Source organism: Suncus etruscus, chromosome 1, assembly GCF_024139225.1.
Source record: "Suncus etruscus isolate mSunEtr1 chromosome 1, mSunEtr1.pri.cur, whole genome shotgun sequence".
Lineage (NCBI taxonomy): Eukaryota > Metazoa > Chordata > Mammalia > Eulipotyphla > Soricidae > Suncus > Suncus etruscus.
Window position 1 is genome coordinate 182,998,248 of NC_064848.1, and position 13,482 is coordinate 183,011,729.

The window sequence follows — 13,482 nt, forward strand, 5'->3', positions numbered from 1 at the left end:
CTGTGGGGGCCCTGGTGAGAAGATGGCCCTCCTGCCCTTGGCACGAGTGCTCTGCAGTCCAGCACCCCACTGGGGGCCTAAGGGCACCACCCACTCCCCAACATGTCCATGCCCTCTTAACACTGACAGCAGACCTGGGTGGGGTGCTGTGTGGGGCAAGGAAGTAAGGCAGGGAGGGGCATCTGCTTGAAGGTGAGGGCAGTGGAGGGCAGTGACGGGGACCCAGGCATCCCAGAGAAAAGAGGCAGCACAGCACAGAGAGGATGGCCACAAAAACATGTCCCAGGATGCCTCCTCAGGGGCCCTGCCCAATCCTCAAGCTATGCCCACAGACTCGGGGCCTCCATGGAGAGATACTGGCACTTCAGGCCCCACCCCGTCACCATGGTGATTCCCAGGGACACTGGCTGAACATCAGAGAGAAGGCCCCATTGGAGAGGGGCAGACCCCAAGGTGACGGCGGGAAGCCAGGGTGGGCCCCTAGCTGACACGGTAGGTGGACGTGTTCTTGGGCTCCGTGCTGGGCACACACCAGTCGCCTGCCTCCTGGATGGTCTGGTAGTGGCGCCAGGCAGACTTGTTGTACACAGGCAGGCGCTCCACTGAGTCTGTGGACAGGGCCTGAGAGGTGCAGAGGTCAGTCTCAGCAGACCACCCTGGTGCTCCAGAGGCCCAGTAGTACATGACTGTGGGCCTACCCAGAAAGCCGCCCCAAGGATCCCCATGTGTGCTGTTCCCTGTGGAGTAAGGAGAGCTGGGCCATGTGACTGGAAATAGGCCACTGACTCAGCCTCAGAGGTTCTGTCACACCTGGTGCTGCTCAGGGCTTACTGGCTCTGTGCTCCAGGATCATCTATGAGGAAAGTCTATGGCCTCGGGACCATAGGCGATGTCAGGGATCAAATCTGGGTTGACTGCATGCAAGGCAAGCGCCCTACCTACTGTACTATATCCCCTTTCCCTCTTCTGTGTCTTATACGTCAAGGGTGCTGAACCAGTTCACCTGGAACTGCTTTCAGGTCAGGGGTGGGGATTAGGGGAGCAAAGCCTGTCATCAGTAGGCTAGGCCTCACCTTGAGATAGATGACAGCGTCGGTGCCGAAACCCTCCATGGAGAAGAGCTGCAGGTCCCCCTGGAAGTACTTAGCATAGAGGCGGGAAATGGGGAGCCCATACCCGAAGCCAGCCTGCAAGAGACCGGGCAAGAGTAGGTAGAAACAGGCTCTGAGTAGCAGCAGGGAGCCCTGGACACAGTGAGATATGCTGGGGTGGGAGGGTTCCCACAGAGACAGTCCTGAAACTAGAGTATGGAGAAGGAATGCAGGAGGTCAATTTAGGGAGCAGGAGGTCAATTTAGGGAGCAGGAGGACAGGCTTAGGATGGAGAGACCAGGGCTAACAGGAAGGGAGCAAGTCTTGAAAAACAAATGGACAGGTGGACAGGATCTAAGATGAGAGAGGGAGGAGGGAAGTTGGCTCACCAGAGGAGTTCCCCCTGTGCCTGGCTGTGGGGTGGGTGCAGTCGAGTACATGTAGCTGAAGAGTCGCTCAATCTTCCTCAAGGGGACACCTCCACCTCTGTCACTCATCTGGAGGAGACAGGACATGCCAGAGGCTATCCAGATCTAGTTTCTACCCCCCACCCCAATACCTCTGAGCTCCTCATAGCCTCCCAATCCCCAGGGTCAAACCAACTCATAACAGGAGGAAAATCTGCACCCAAAGTCAAAGGTCATGTACCTTAATTGACAGATCTTCCTCACCCAAGGCCACCATGACTTTTATAGGGGGCAACACAAGGCTGGATTCATGGCTTTCCACTGTGGCCCGCATGGCATTCTGCCGGGAAAGAAGTGAGACAGGCTGATCCCTAACTGTCCTGTCCCATCCTCATGAAGCCAAAGCACCATCCTCCCTCCTTTCTTACCTTAAAGAGCTCAAAAAGCATATGGTAGAGGTGGGAAGGGACATATACCATGTGGATCGGTTCTTTGGAGTTGGTGGCTATGGAAGAGTTAAAGATCAGAAAATTGTTGAGAGCCAATAAATAGCAGGTACTCACACTGCACTTAACATCTAGCACACATTATCCCTCTACTACCCTGCATCTTCCCATCCATGCAACCATCCATATACCCATCCACCCATGCATCTAATTACATACCCATCTACCCATCCATTCATTCACCCACCTGTATCCACCCATCCATCCACCCATCCATATACCCACCCATCTATCCACATACCCATTTACCCTTTAAGATGCATACATCCATTTATCCACATACCTATCCATGAATCCATTCATATAACCAGCTATACACCCACTCACCCACCCATCCATCCACCCACTTGTCTATCCACCCACCTGTCCATCCATCCATCCAACCATCCATCCATCCATCCATCCATCCATCCATCCATCCATCCATCCATCCATCCATCCATCCTACATGGTCCATTCAATCAAATGTTCCTCTATACAGTTATGTTTCCATCTATTATATCTGTTCATTTATTCATTCTTCAATTGTCTACATTCATCCTCTATCCACCTACCCAGTATCCATTCAATCATCTAACAGATCTTCTATGCATCTATTCAAAAATCTATCCAGGAACCGGAGAGATAGCATGGAGGTAAAGTGTTTGCCTTGCATGCAGAAGGTCCGTGGTTCAAATTCTGGCAGCCCACATGGTCCCCTGAGCCTGCCAGGAGCGATTTCTGAGCATAGAGCCAGGAGTAACCCCTGAGCGCTGCCGGGTGTAACCCAAAAACCACAAAAAGAAAACCCACAAAAATCTATCCAGTCATTTGTATAGTACAGACCCCACCTTCTAATCCATCTATAGTATCTCTCCATCTATCTAGCCATCATCCATGCAAAAAAAAGTCTTCCTAACCTATATCTAGCCTAGCATTCACCTAGATATTAAAAAGTTCTTCTGGAGAGTTTTATTGTTAGAGGTGAGGAACAGGGAGGGATGTTTCTCAGATGATTCTGACACTAGGACTCTGCTTCTAAAGAATCATTCTAGCCTGTGGGTTGCTTGGTGGTGGGATTGCATGATTTCTCCTCGGACCCAGCTGATAGTTTTGCATGTATAAAGAGCTTGCTAACTGTGAAATCACTCAGTGAAGGAAGGAATTTTATGCCCTGCACAAGGTCCTGGTGATATAAAGATGAATAAGATCAAGACTACCCTCTCAAACGTTCAAGTCTTACACTCATGAATGGCCTAATGCTCACATACACTCTCACACATAAGCATATAGAGAAGATGTGTATGTGAGAGAGGCCATGTGTGTAAGTATATGTGTGTAACTATGTTGTAAGTATATATACACACACATATATACTTTCATACAGTGATATCTCTCATACAGATACACACTATCTCATCTCTCCCACTCACACATATGGCCTAGCTCAGATACAGTCTACAGTCTCACTAAAACACATACCTTTCACACACATTCAAACACAGCCTCTCTCAAAAACACTCCCATACACAATCTCAAGCAGCCCATCTATGTCACATACACACACAGGTCCTCACTCATATACACATGAATGCATGGCAACACACACACACACACACACAAAGAAATGGTCTCAATCAAATACATGGGCTCTCTTTGTCACATAGCCACAGAAACACGCATATCCACATATGGCCTCATTCATGTGCAAATATGGTACATACATATATACTCATACACATGGCCTTTCATATTCATACACATGAATTCATACATGTGGACTCACATAACACACAGCCTCTCACATATACATGGATTCACACATACACACATAGCCTCTCTAATCTCACACACACAGTCTCTCTCATACATGGAATCACACACATAGTCTCTCACTCACCATTGATCTCTTGGATCTCCAGGTCAGGGGAAGCCATGTAATACTTGTCACACAGGAGCTTGGCCATATCATAGGCATCTGTAAGGAAAGGGCCTCTTAGGGACCTTGGCTGGGACCCCCAAGCATCACCAAGAGGAAAGCAGAGGTTCATGGTCCCCACCCATTGGAGAGGGAATCACCTCTGATCACAGGTAAGCTTGGAGGCATCTCCAGGCTATTCCATGGGCCAACACAGAAGTAAGCCTACCTTTCACCACATCAGAGACGCTGCAGTTGGGGTCAATGCTGCCGATGTGCTTGGGGTGGGCTGGGTTGGTGCTGCCATCAAAGATGAGGGCTGCAGGGAAGGAAGGGGTATTGTGGGTGGTTTCCCCTCAGGAAACCTGGGTGAGTTCCCCAGGCCTTTGGGCTTCTGGATCAGTTTTTTAATGTCTGCCACTAGCAAGTGACACCTCTCACTGTCTTTGGGCCCTCTCCCCTGACCTATGACCTGCTCCTCCTGGCTCAACACTTTTGCAGGCCTGAAGCTATCTTCTCAGAAAACTTGTTCCTTGTCATACTCCACACTGAGCTTTTTCTGGCTCTGCACCAGCAGCCATTCTAATCCCTGCACTAGTGTGTCAGAAACGCATTAAATTTCTGATGGTGATTTCTCAACCATTATAGAGGATACTATACTCATGATGGAAGGAGTGAATTAGGCAGCTGCCTCCCAGTTCAGTGAGAATTGGAAAATGCTAATCCATGGCTGTTAAAAGGGGCTGGATATGGAGGCCGGATATGGGGACTGGATGTGAGGGTTGGCTAGGGTACACACTGTGCTGGTTGATGAGCATGCGGATGGAAATGCGGCTGAGGTAGAAGCGGTCCAGGAAATACTGGATGTTCTGGTTGGACACTGGGTCGTCGCCATACGTGTCCTTGTACTCCAGCACACCCTGGGCCATGGTGGGCACGACGTCATTGTGGCGGTTCCGGATGGTGACCAGAGCTTCGGTGAACCTGTGGAAGGAGGAGAGAGATAGATGTGTCAGCCCTGCGACATTCCCAGACTCTCCAGCACTCATCCTATCCCATCCTATCCCCTCCACTCACAATGCCTCTCCTGATCTCCCCCAGTCCGCCTGCTGGTCCAGGAGCTCCCTAGAGGTGAGGCCTGCCTCCCTATATGACTTGGGGGAGGTGAGAGCAGATTAGGACCCATCTCCAGGCTAGACTGGGCAGCCCCTAAGCCAGCAGTCACCTCTGCCACAGGACTGCGTGGTCTGAGGCTTTAGCCTGAACTTACCCTCCTGCCCCTGTACTGGCCACACTCACAGGTTCAAGGTCCGCTGGTCCTCCGGGTCCTTGTCCAGGAAGGCCATGATATCCAGGAGACTCTGGACATACCTGCAAGGGGAAGGCAGAGCCTCAGCTTGGGGTAGCCCTGCCACCTCCTGGCACTCGAGAAAGTGAAGGAACCTCTGTGGGTCCCAGGGTTTGCCCCTTTTGCTGCCTCTAGTTTTCAATGAGAATGGATGTGTCCTGTTATATCAGCTGCTGGGGCAGGTGCACAAGGAAGGGTGCAGAGACCCCACACTCAATGTTGGGGTGCAGGCTCTGGCAGCAGCACCATCTATCTGTAGCCATGAAAACAAATTCTCCAGGTCACAGCCATGGAAGCAGCACCAAAGGAAGACCCCGCAGTGGGCAATGTCTTAGAGCTCCTGCCTGCCCCAGAGGCCATATCTGCAGGGATGGTCCTGGATGGACTCTTGGACACCAAAGACAATAGTTTCTCTCTGGGAGCCTCAGTTTAATGCCCCCTGGGGCTTGGCATCTAAGATCTCCCAGAGGCCATGCTTGGGATCTTCAAGGAAATTCAAGGGAGCTGTGCTCCCTCCCACGGTGTGAGAGAGGCTGGGTTTGGAGGCCAGGGGTCATGGTACAGCTTTCACCTAACCTTGCAGGCTGCAGGGATTATGCCTGCCACTCCCACAAGAAACAAGAACACCCTAGCCCCAGCTGCTTTGGGGGCTTTCTCCTGCCTAGATACTGCCTAGATAGAGTGTTGAAGGGCTTCTGGGCTTTTCTCACTGTGGTGCTGAGCCGGGGGTTGAGAGTAGGGGGTGTGGGAAAGGAGGAGGTGGTGTACATGGGTGTGCTTCCGTGTGCTTGTGTGTACACTGCGGGTGGTGTGTGTGTAGTGGTTGCAGCGCACACAGGCTTGTGGGGAAGCAGGAGAGAGGGCTGAGCGAGGGTAGGAACCTGAGTGCCTGTGGGGTATGTGTGTATTTGTGTGAACTTGCATGTCGAGTCTATGTGCGCATGCATGTCTATATTGAGTTGTGTATGTTGAATATGTGCATCTGTGTGTGTGTTAGGTATGTGCACAACACATGTGGTTATTGCCTGTGGCCATGCAAGTGTGTGTGTGTGTGTGTGTGTGTGTGTGTGTGTGTGTGCGCGCACACGCTAGAGTCCACAGCCCCAGAGACAAGGAGTGAGAGGACAATGGCATTATGAGGACAAGAGTAGTGACAGAGGTCTCCAGCACCTGAAAGCTGCTCTGTGGAAGAGTGATAGACAAAATCAGTCTCCGTAATGTGCTCTATCCATGCACATGGGTTCTGGAGGGAGACATTGCCGCTCCCCTAACTGCAGCCAAGTCACAGGCTTAGCTTGTGCTCCAGCCATGGGACAGGGTGGGAGGGACTGGTCTCAAGGGCAAAGACTGGCTCTTCTGAAGGGGGAGGGTCCTTGCAGCATGTTTGGATGCTGATAGGATGACAAGGTACCAGTCACAGTGCCTCCCACTCTGGTTTGCACTGTCCCTGAACCCTGTTTCCCTCAGTAACAGGCACCACTCTCCTCGCCTCCCACTGTGTCTTCTGGAAACAAGTCCCTGCTGCCGCCCACGGGTCCACTTTCTCCCCAGAGGAGTCCACACCGCACCTTCCCGGCTGGCCCAGGATGAAATGTCAGGCAAGCAGCACAGCCACCTCACGCTCAAGCCTGCTGGTCCACAGCCCAGGCTTGCTGCTCCTTCCGGCATTGCCCAGATAGGGACTGTGTATCCAGCAAAACTGGCATGGCAGTGTTTTAGAGCCAGGCATTTTAGAGCCGGGCAGGTGCCTATACTGCCAGCCCACCCACCCTCCCAGGGACTACCCACATGACCTCTAACCATAGTGAATCAGTGTGGTATGAGGGCAGGACTGCTGTATCTTTCCTCTTCACTCAGTAGATTAGGGGACTAGTTTGAGCTTTGTCCACCTCCCTCTGCCCCAGGAAGTCTCCTGGAGAGGAGGTTGCATTCTTACTGGTACCCCCTGGTTTCACCTGTCTTTGATTCATCTATCATGTGGCAGTGAATTCCCCTCTTTGGTTTCTTGGATTTTAAATCACATAAGTGGTGTTAAGTTCTTTTTTTTTTTTTAATTTCTTTTTTTTATTTTTTGGTTTTTTAGGCCACACCCGGCGATGCTCAGGGGTTACTCCTGGCTGTCTGCTCAGAAATAGCTCCTGGCAGGCTCGGGGGACCATATGGGACATCGGGATTCGAACCAACCACCTTTGGTCCTGGATAGGCTCCTTGCAAGGCAAATGCCGCTGTGCTATCTCTCCGGGCCCGGTGCTAAGTTCTTACTCTTGGCCCTGTGCTCAGGGGCCACTCCTGGCAGAGCTCGGGGGACTGTTAGTGATGGTAAGGAAAACTGGGGTCCACTGCTTGAAAGGCAAGCACCTTCCCCGCTGTCTCATCTCTCTGGTCTAGCAGATGCCCCCACTCTGGGATCAGTGGACTCACCCACCACCCTCTGCCTGCCCTCCTCCAAGCTGGCTCACCCACACAGTGGTCCTCAAACTATGGTCTGCGGGCCACATATTGTATTTGTATCTGTTTTGTTTCTTCATTGCAAAATAAGATATATGCAGTGTGCGTAAGAATTCGTTGATAAGTTTTGTTTTTACTATAGTCAGACCCTCCAATGGTCTGAGGGACAGTGAACTGGCCCCGTTTAAAAAGTTTGAGAACGCCTGACTAGGAAGTGATTTCTGTGCTGACTGACATTCCTTCCCCGCTTGTGGGAAAGACAGAGTCAGGCCAAGCCCCATGTTTGTTACTGATTCTCAGGAAGGAATCTGCGGGGGTACCGGGGGACAGGGCCAACCAGCACAGCGGGCCACTGTCCCGGGAACACAGAGTGCTAAGAGGCCTGAGCAGCTCAGTCTTGGGGCCAGGGGCCAGCTGGAGAGGCTGCCAGGATGACCAGCCGGTCAGAGCTGGAAGAGGCATGGAGGGAACAGATGGCACCTCTGCGTCCCCATGTGTGCCCTCTACCCATTGCTCCACACATACATGCCACCCCATGGCAGGAAACGCTGGCTGGCTCATGAGTTCTGGATATTAAGGACCTCCAAGGGGTGGCCTGGTTAAGTGCCTGGTTAACTTGATCGCCCTCCAGCCACCCATCTGGCTTCCTTATCTGCACTTGATGCCAAAAGCCCCTTCACATGTGCCCTGCCTAAGCCCTTTCCTCCCCCACACCTTGGCACAAGCATTTCTGTGCACCTGAACTGCCCTTCCCATCTTTCTAGGTCAAGGCTCACAAAATGTCCCTTTCGAGGTCAATCACATCACCTCCTCTAGGCAGTTCTTCAACTGCCATACACACACACACAAAACTTGAACGACTTGATGGTCTCACACACACACACACACACACACACACAACTTGAACGACTTGATGGTTCAACAAACACTTAGGTGCACCCATTAAGTGCCTGGGTGGGCACACGAAATGCTGTCCTGACCTGGTCTCATGAGAAAACGTGCTGGGCAGGAACCACGCCAAAGTTGCAAAGCCTGACCTGTGTTTGGAAACTGGGTGGAGGGGGAGCCAGGCCCTTGTGTTTACATCTGCTGACACCCAATCCTTCAGCACGAGGCAGAGACGCAAGGTTACTTTCAAGTCATATCGTTCTTCTTAGCGGAAATAAAAAGTAACTGCGGTAGTTCAACCTTGTCTGTACAGCTGCACTTTGCTCCCTTTTATTATCCTCATGAGAACATTCTAGAGCCATGGCTGTTTGTCTCACATGGGCAGAAATGTCAGTGCACGCTATGCTCCACAACTATGTCTCAGAGCCAGATCTGGCCAGAGATGTCCAGTCAGATGTGGCTAAAGACCAAGGCTGCAGCCAGTGACGAGTGAACGTGCCAGTGAACTGCTCAAACAGCTGGGCTCGCCTTTTGACTGGCCATTGGCTGATGCCACCACAGACTGATTCTGTGCAGATTTCCCAGCGCACGTGGCTGAAATGTGCCCTCCGCCACCACTGGGCAGTAAGTGCCTGGCTCTGGCCCTTCAAAGCTCTTTGGCCTGAATACTGTGCCCACCCCATGTCTACTGAAGTGTTCTTTAACCTCCCAGTCTACCAGTTTAGTAACATGGATTACAGAGTTGGAAGATTTGTTTCTGTTTCATCACAATTGCCCCAGATAAATATTACCCTACTGGGGCTTGTTGGCTACAGGGCAAGGGAAGATGATAAAATAGCTACATTAGCCTGATCTGGGGACTGAGCTATGAAACTAAGGCTTTGCGGGGCTGGGGCCGGAGAGATCGCATGGAGGATAGGGCATTTGCCTTGCATGCAGAAGGATGGTGGTTCGAATCCCAGCATGCCACATGGTCCCCTGAGCCTGCATAGAGCCAGGAGTAACCCCTGAGCGCTGCCAGGTATGACCCCTCCCCAAAGAAAAAAAACAAAAAACAAACAAAAAAAAAAGAATAGGGGCTGGTGAGGTGGCACTAGAGGTAAGGTGCTGCCTTGCAAGCATTAGCCAAGGTAGGACCGTGGTTCAATCCCCCCGGTGTCCCATATGGTCCCCCCCAAGCCAGGGGCGATTTCTGAGCACATAGCCAGGAGTAACCCCTGAGCATCAAATGGGTGTGGCCCAAAAAACCAAAAAAAAACCAAAAAAAAACCAAAAAAAAAAAAGAATAAAGAAAATGAGGCTTTGCTTGGTGGATCTGGGTTTCTAGAGAAAACAGGTTGATGACTGTCTGGCTGTCTTGCAGATATGACGCTGTGAACCTGACATTGGTTCCAGGACATCTCCTTGATGTAGAAGTCCACATTCTCGGTCCTCTTGCCCCCCCCCCTACCCCCAAGTGCCTCACTCCAAACTGCTGGGAGCTGTGCCTGTGCCCAGGTACATGGGGCACTGGAGATGGGGGCTCACCAGCTCTGCACCAGCTGCACTGAAGGTGTGCTCAGCACCCGGTCCGGAAGCAAGTTGATCTCTTTCATGATGTTGGCCAGGCGCACGGGTAGCTCCTGCCGGAGAAAGGTGAAGGAGGTCTTCTCACACGCATTGCTGGAGCCTGTGGGACAGAGCAGTGGTTAGCTCAGCAGTCTGGTGGACTCACACCTTGATCTTCCACCTCCCTGCACCTAATGCCAGTAGTTTGTAAGCTCTGGGATTTTAAATTTTTCGACACCCAGGACTGGCACTGCAAACCACCCAACAAGACCCCTTACCTCTGAAGGGTCCAGGAGAGATGTGAGCTGGGACAGAGAACAAAGCTGCTCCCCTAACTCTGCTGCGCCCACCTTCCTATTGCCTGTCCTACTCCTAGGAGGCTGCATCCTCGCCTGTCCCCAGCACCTAGAGTCTGCTTGCCTTCAACTATGGGGACAGGGCCACAGAGACTTGCTCTGCTGTTTCCTTTTGCTTGTTTCTTTCCTTCCAAGCATTCAGTCTGGGGAGATAGATCCAGGCACTGGAATCCATTCATGGGAGTCCATACATAGGCTGATAGCCTGGCTGAGGGAATGCCACCTGGAATTCTGCGGTTGCTGGACCCTGGGGTCACCTCTGGTGCCCATGGTGGGCGCTCACATCTGGGTGAGACAGACAAGGCCTGAGAACAGAAGTCCCAAACACTGAGGAAGCACCTGGTCTGACTTGAAACTGAAACAAAAGCAGGAGGTGAAATTGGTCATGACCTCAAGCTGGAAGACCTGGTTCTTGGCTTTTGCCTCCAACTGTCACTTAAACCTGCCACCAGTTCCTTTGGCTTGGTGGCCCCACAAATCCAGCAAAGTCGACTTCAAGTACCTGCTGTGCCAGGAGGGCCAGGCTTTCCTGAGACAGGAAAGCTCTCTTAGGGCATGGCAGCAGGTGGGCAGGTCCTGGGGAACAGGTGCCCTATGTCCTGGCTGCACCCCCTGTCAGTGACACAGCTGTAACTTGAGCCAGGCTCTGTGTCAACTCCGGGAGGCCCTGGGCACTCCCACTGAATCCCTGGCTGGCACCAGAGAGATAGCGTTTGGACAGTCTGCCCACACAATGCCTGCTCCAGTCGCCAGTTGGCACTGCCAAGCTCCTGCTTTACAGCCACCCCCAGAATGCTGCAAGTGGGTGATCCTAACCCAGGAATCCGGGGTGTGTGTTTGTGGGTCTACCACGGGTGGGGAGAAGTGTCTGTCTGCACCTCAGAGGTGCCCAGCTGGGACAAAGTGGCTAGGCGGGAGCATATTTGATCTTCAAGTGTCCTTGCCCAATGGGACAGCCAGGGCCTGCTCCTACAGGGCTGGCTACTGATCAAGGAACCCCCCCTACCCCACTGGACTTCCTGCCTCCGCCCAGTCCCAATCTTGGCAAACCTCCCTCTCCCACCCTGCTTGTTACACCCTTACAGGGGGCCCCCAACACCCCTCCTTTCCCTCTCTGGGCCCACTCTTGGGGGTGGCCCAAATAACCCTTTGGTGCCTGGATACTTGCTGCTTTTTCCTGCACCACTGTACCAGTCCTCTTACTTATCCAAAGACCCCTCCCACCCTAGGAAGGCACCCCAACCCCTCTTTTTCAGCGCCCTCCACTCCCAACACACAACCTGGTAAACAGTTTCTTCCCAGGCCATTCCCAGACTCCCCGTTAACCCTTTCCTGCTCTGAACCCCACCAAGCAACCCTTTCCTGTCATTCTCGTCTGCTCGAATCCTTCACGGGCAGACACCCCCCCCCCCAAACCTTCTTGTCACCCAGCCTCCCCCCCACCCCTTGCCACTTCGTACCGAAGTCCAGAAACTGCTTCATGGACAGCGGCGACGGGGAGAACTTGCTGAAGTGTTCGATGTACTTGGGCGCCCCGGCCAGGGACGCATTTTTCAGCAGAGCGCGGAGCCAGCGCATGGCGGGCGCGGGCGCAGATCGGGGCTCGGGGTCCCCGCGTCCAGCTCAGCTCACGCAGTCAGGTCGGCCCAACCTGGCCCAGCCCGGCCCAGCTACGCGGTTCGGCTGCCTTCTTTCCTCCCCTGGTCCTGGCGGCCCACTCCGAGCGCTGACCAATCAGCGCGGCGCGCTGCCCCGACGTAGCCAATGGGGGCGCACAAACAACTCTGGGCGAGCCAATAGCCGCCAGCCTCGGCACGTGGCTCTCCTCTGGGCCCGCCCCCTTAACTCCTTGTTTGCCGGGGCCGTCTGTTGTTTTCCTGAGAGCGCGCGGAGAACCCGCCCTCCAACGTCTTCACTCCGCCCCTTTTCTTTGGCCTGAACCCGGTTAACCCTCCCCTAGCCAGAACCCCGTTATTCTTCCTCCTGCACTCTTTTCTTTCTTCCTCTCCTAATTGCTTTCTCTTATGAACTAACCTGAAGCTGTCAGATTAGGTTCAAGGCATCCTTTGCCACCCAAGTTCTCGTTTGACCTGTCTTCATCTCTGTGTGATCTTTCTATGTGATTTATCTCCCTATGTGATCAACTCTCTCTAAGTGATCTCTCTCTATGTGATCTCTATGTGATCTCTATGTGATCTCTCTCTCTCTCTCTCTCTCTCTCTCTCTCTCTCTCTCTCTCTCTCTCTCTCTCTCTCTCCAGTGTTTCCTGTCCTACTGACTTTAACTTACTTATACTTTGCAAACTTCAGGGTCATTATAGGAATGTACAGTCACTAGCACAAAGATTCGAATGGCTCCTGAAAGACATTTTGCTTTTCTAGATGAAGAACTGCCCAGTGGCAAAGCCATACAGTCTACAGGTGGTGGACAGGCAGCCCTGATCATCCATGCTACTATGGTTCAAACCCACTTTGCTATTCTCTGAATTTGACTGGAGAAAATATAACCCCTCTTCACCCTGAGCTTCCTTAGCTACAAATCCAGGAGGGCGTGATGTTTTTCTTGGGACTGAATTCGTCCTCCCAAGGAAGCCCTGGCTCTGTTGAGAATTTAAGTCTGGTTGTATCTCTCTAGATTAGTGTGCTGTATAAAAGCATACCTACCTAAGGGACAAAAGTGATATTGTATCAAATAGGGCGCTTGCCTTGCATGCAGCTGAAGTGGGTTTGACCCCCAGCATCCCATATGGTTCATTGAACATCACCAAGAGTAATTTCCTGAATACAGAGCCAGGAGTAAATCCCTGAGGAGTTTTGGGTGTGTCCCCAAAACAAAACTACCCATTTAATAAAGAGAACATTGAGGATAAGTGATCTTTTTTCCTTTTCCTTTGGTTTTGGGGCCATACCCAGTGGCTCACTGGCTCTTTGTTCAGAAGTTACTCCTGGCAGGCTAGGGGACCATATGGGATACTGAGACTTGAACCCAGGTGG

General features: G+C 52.3%; 1 protein-coding gene across 1 annotated transcript; it reads right to left on the bottom strand.

Moving 5' to 3' along the window:
- Positions 1–76: 76 nt before the first annotated feature.
- PDK2 (pyruvate dehydrogenase kinase 2) lies at positions 77–12,172 on the bottom strand. Its single transcript, XM_049780302.1, has 11 exons — positions 11,950–12,172; positions 10,113–10,254; positions 5,201–5,272; positions 4,701–4,885; positions 4,131–4,220; positions 3,884–3,961; positions 1,927–2,003; positions 1,740–1,838; positions 1,481–1,588; positions 1,074–1,187; positions 77–621 (listed from the first exon to the last, which is right to left on the bottom strand). The coding sequence occupies exons 1-11, from the start codon at positions 12,065–12,067 to the stop codon at positions 481–483; spliced, it is 1,224 nt and encodes a 407-aa protein (XP_049636259.1). The 5' UTR covers positions 12,068–12,172; the 3' UTR covers positions 77–480.
- Between the last annotated feature and the right edge of the window lie 1,310 nt (positions 12,173–13,482).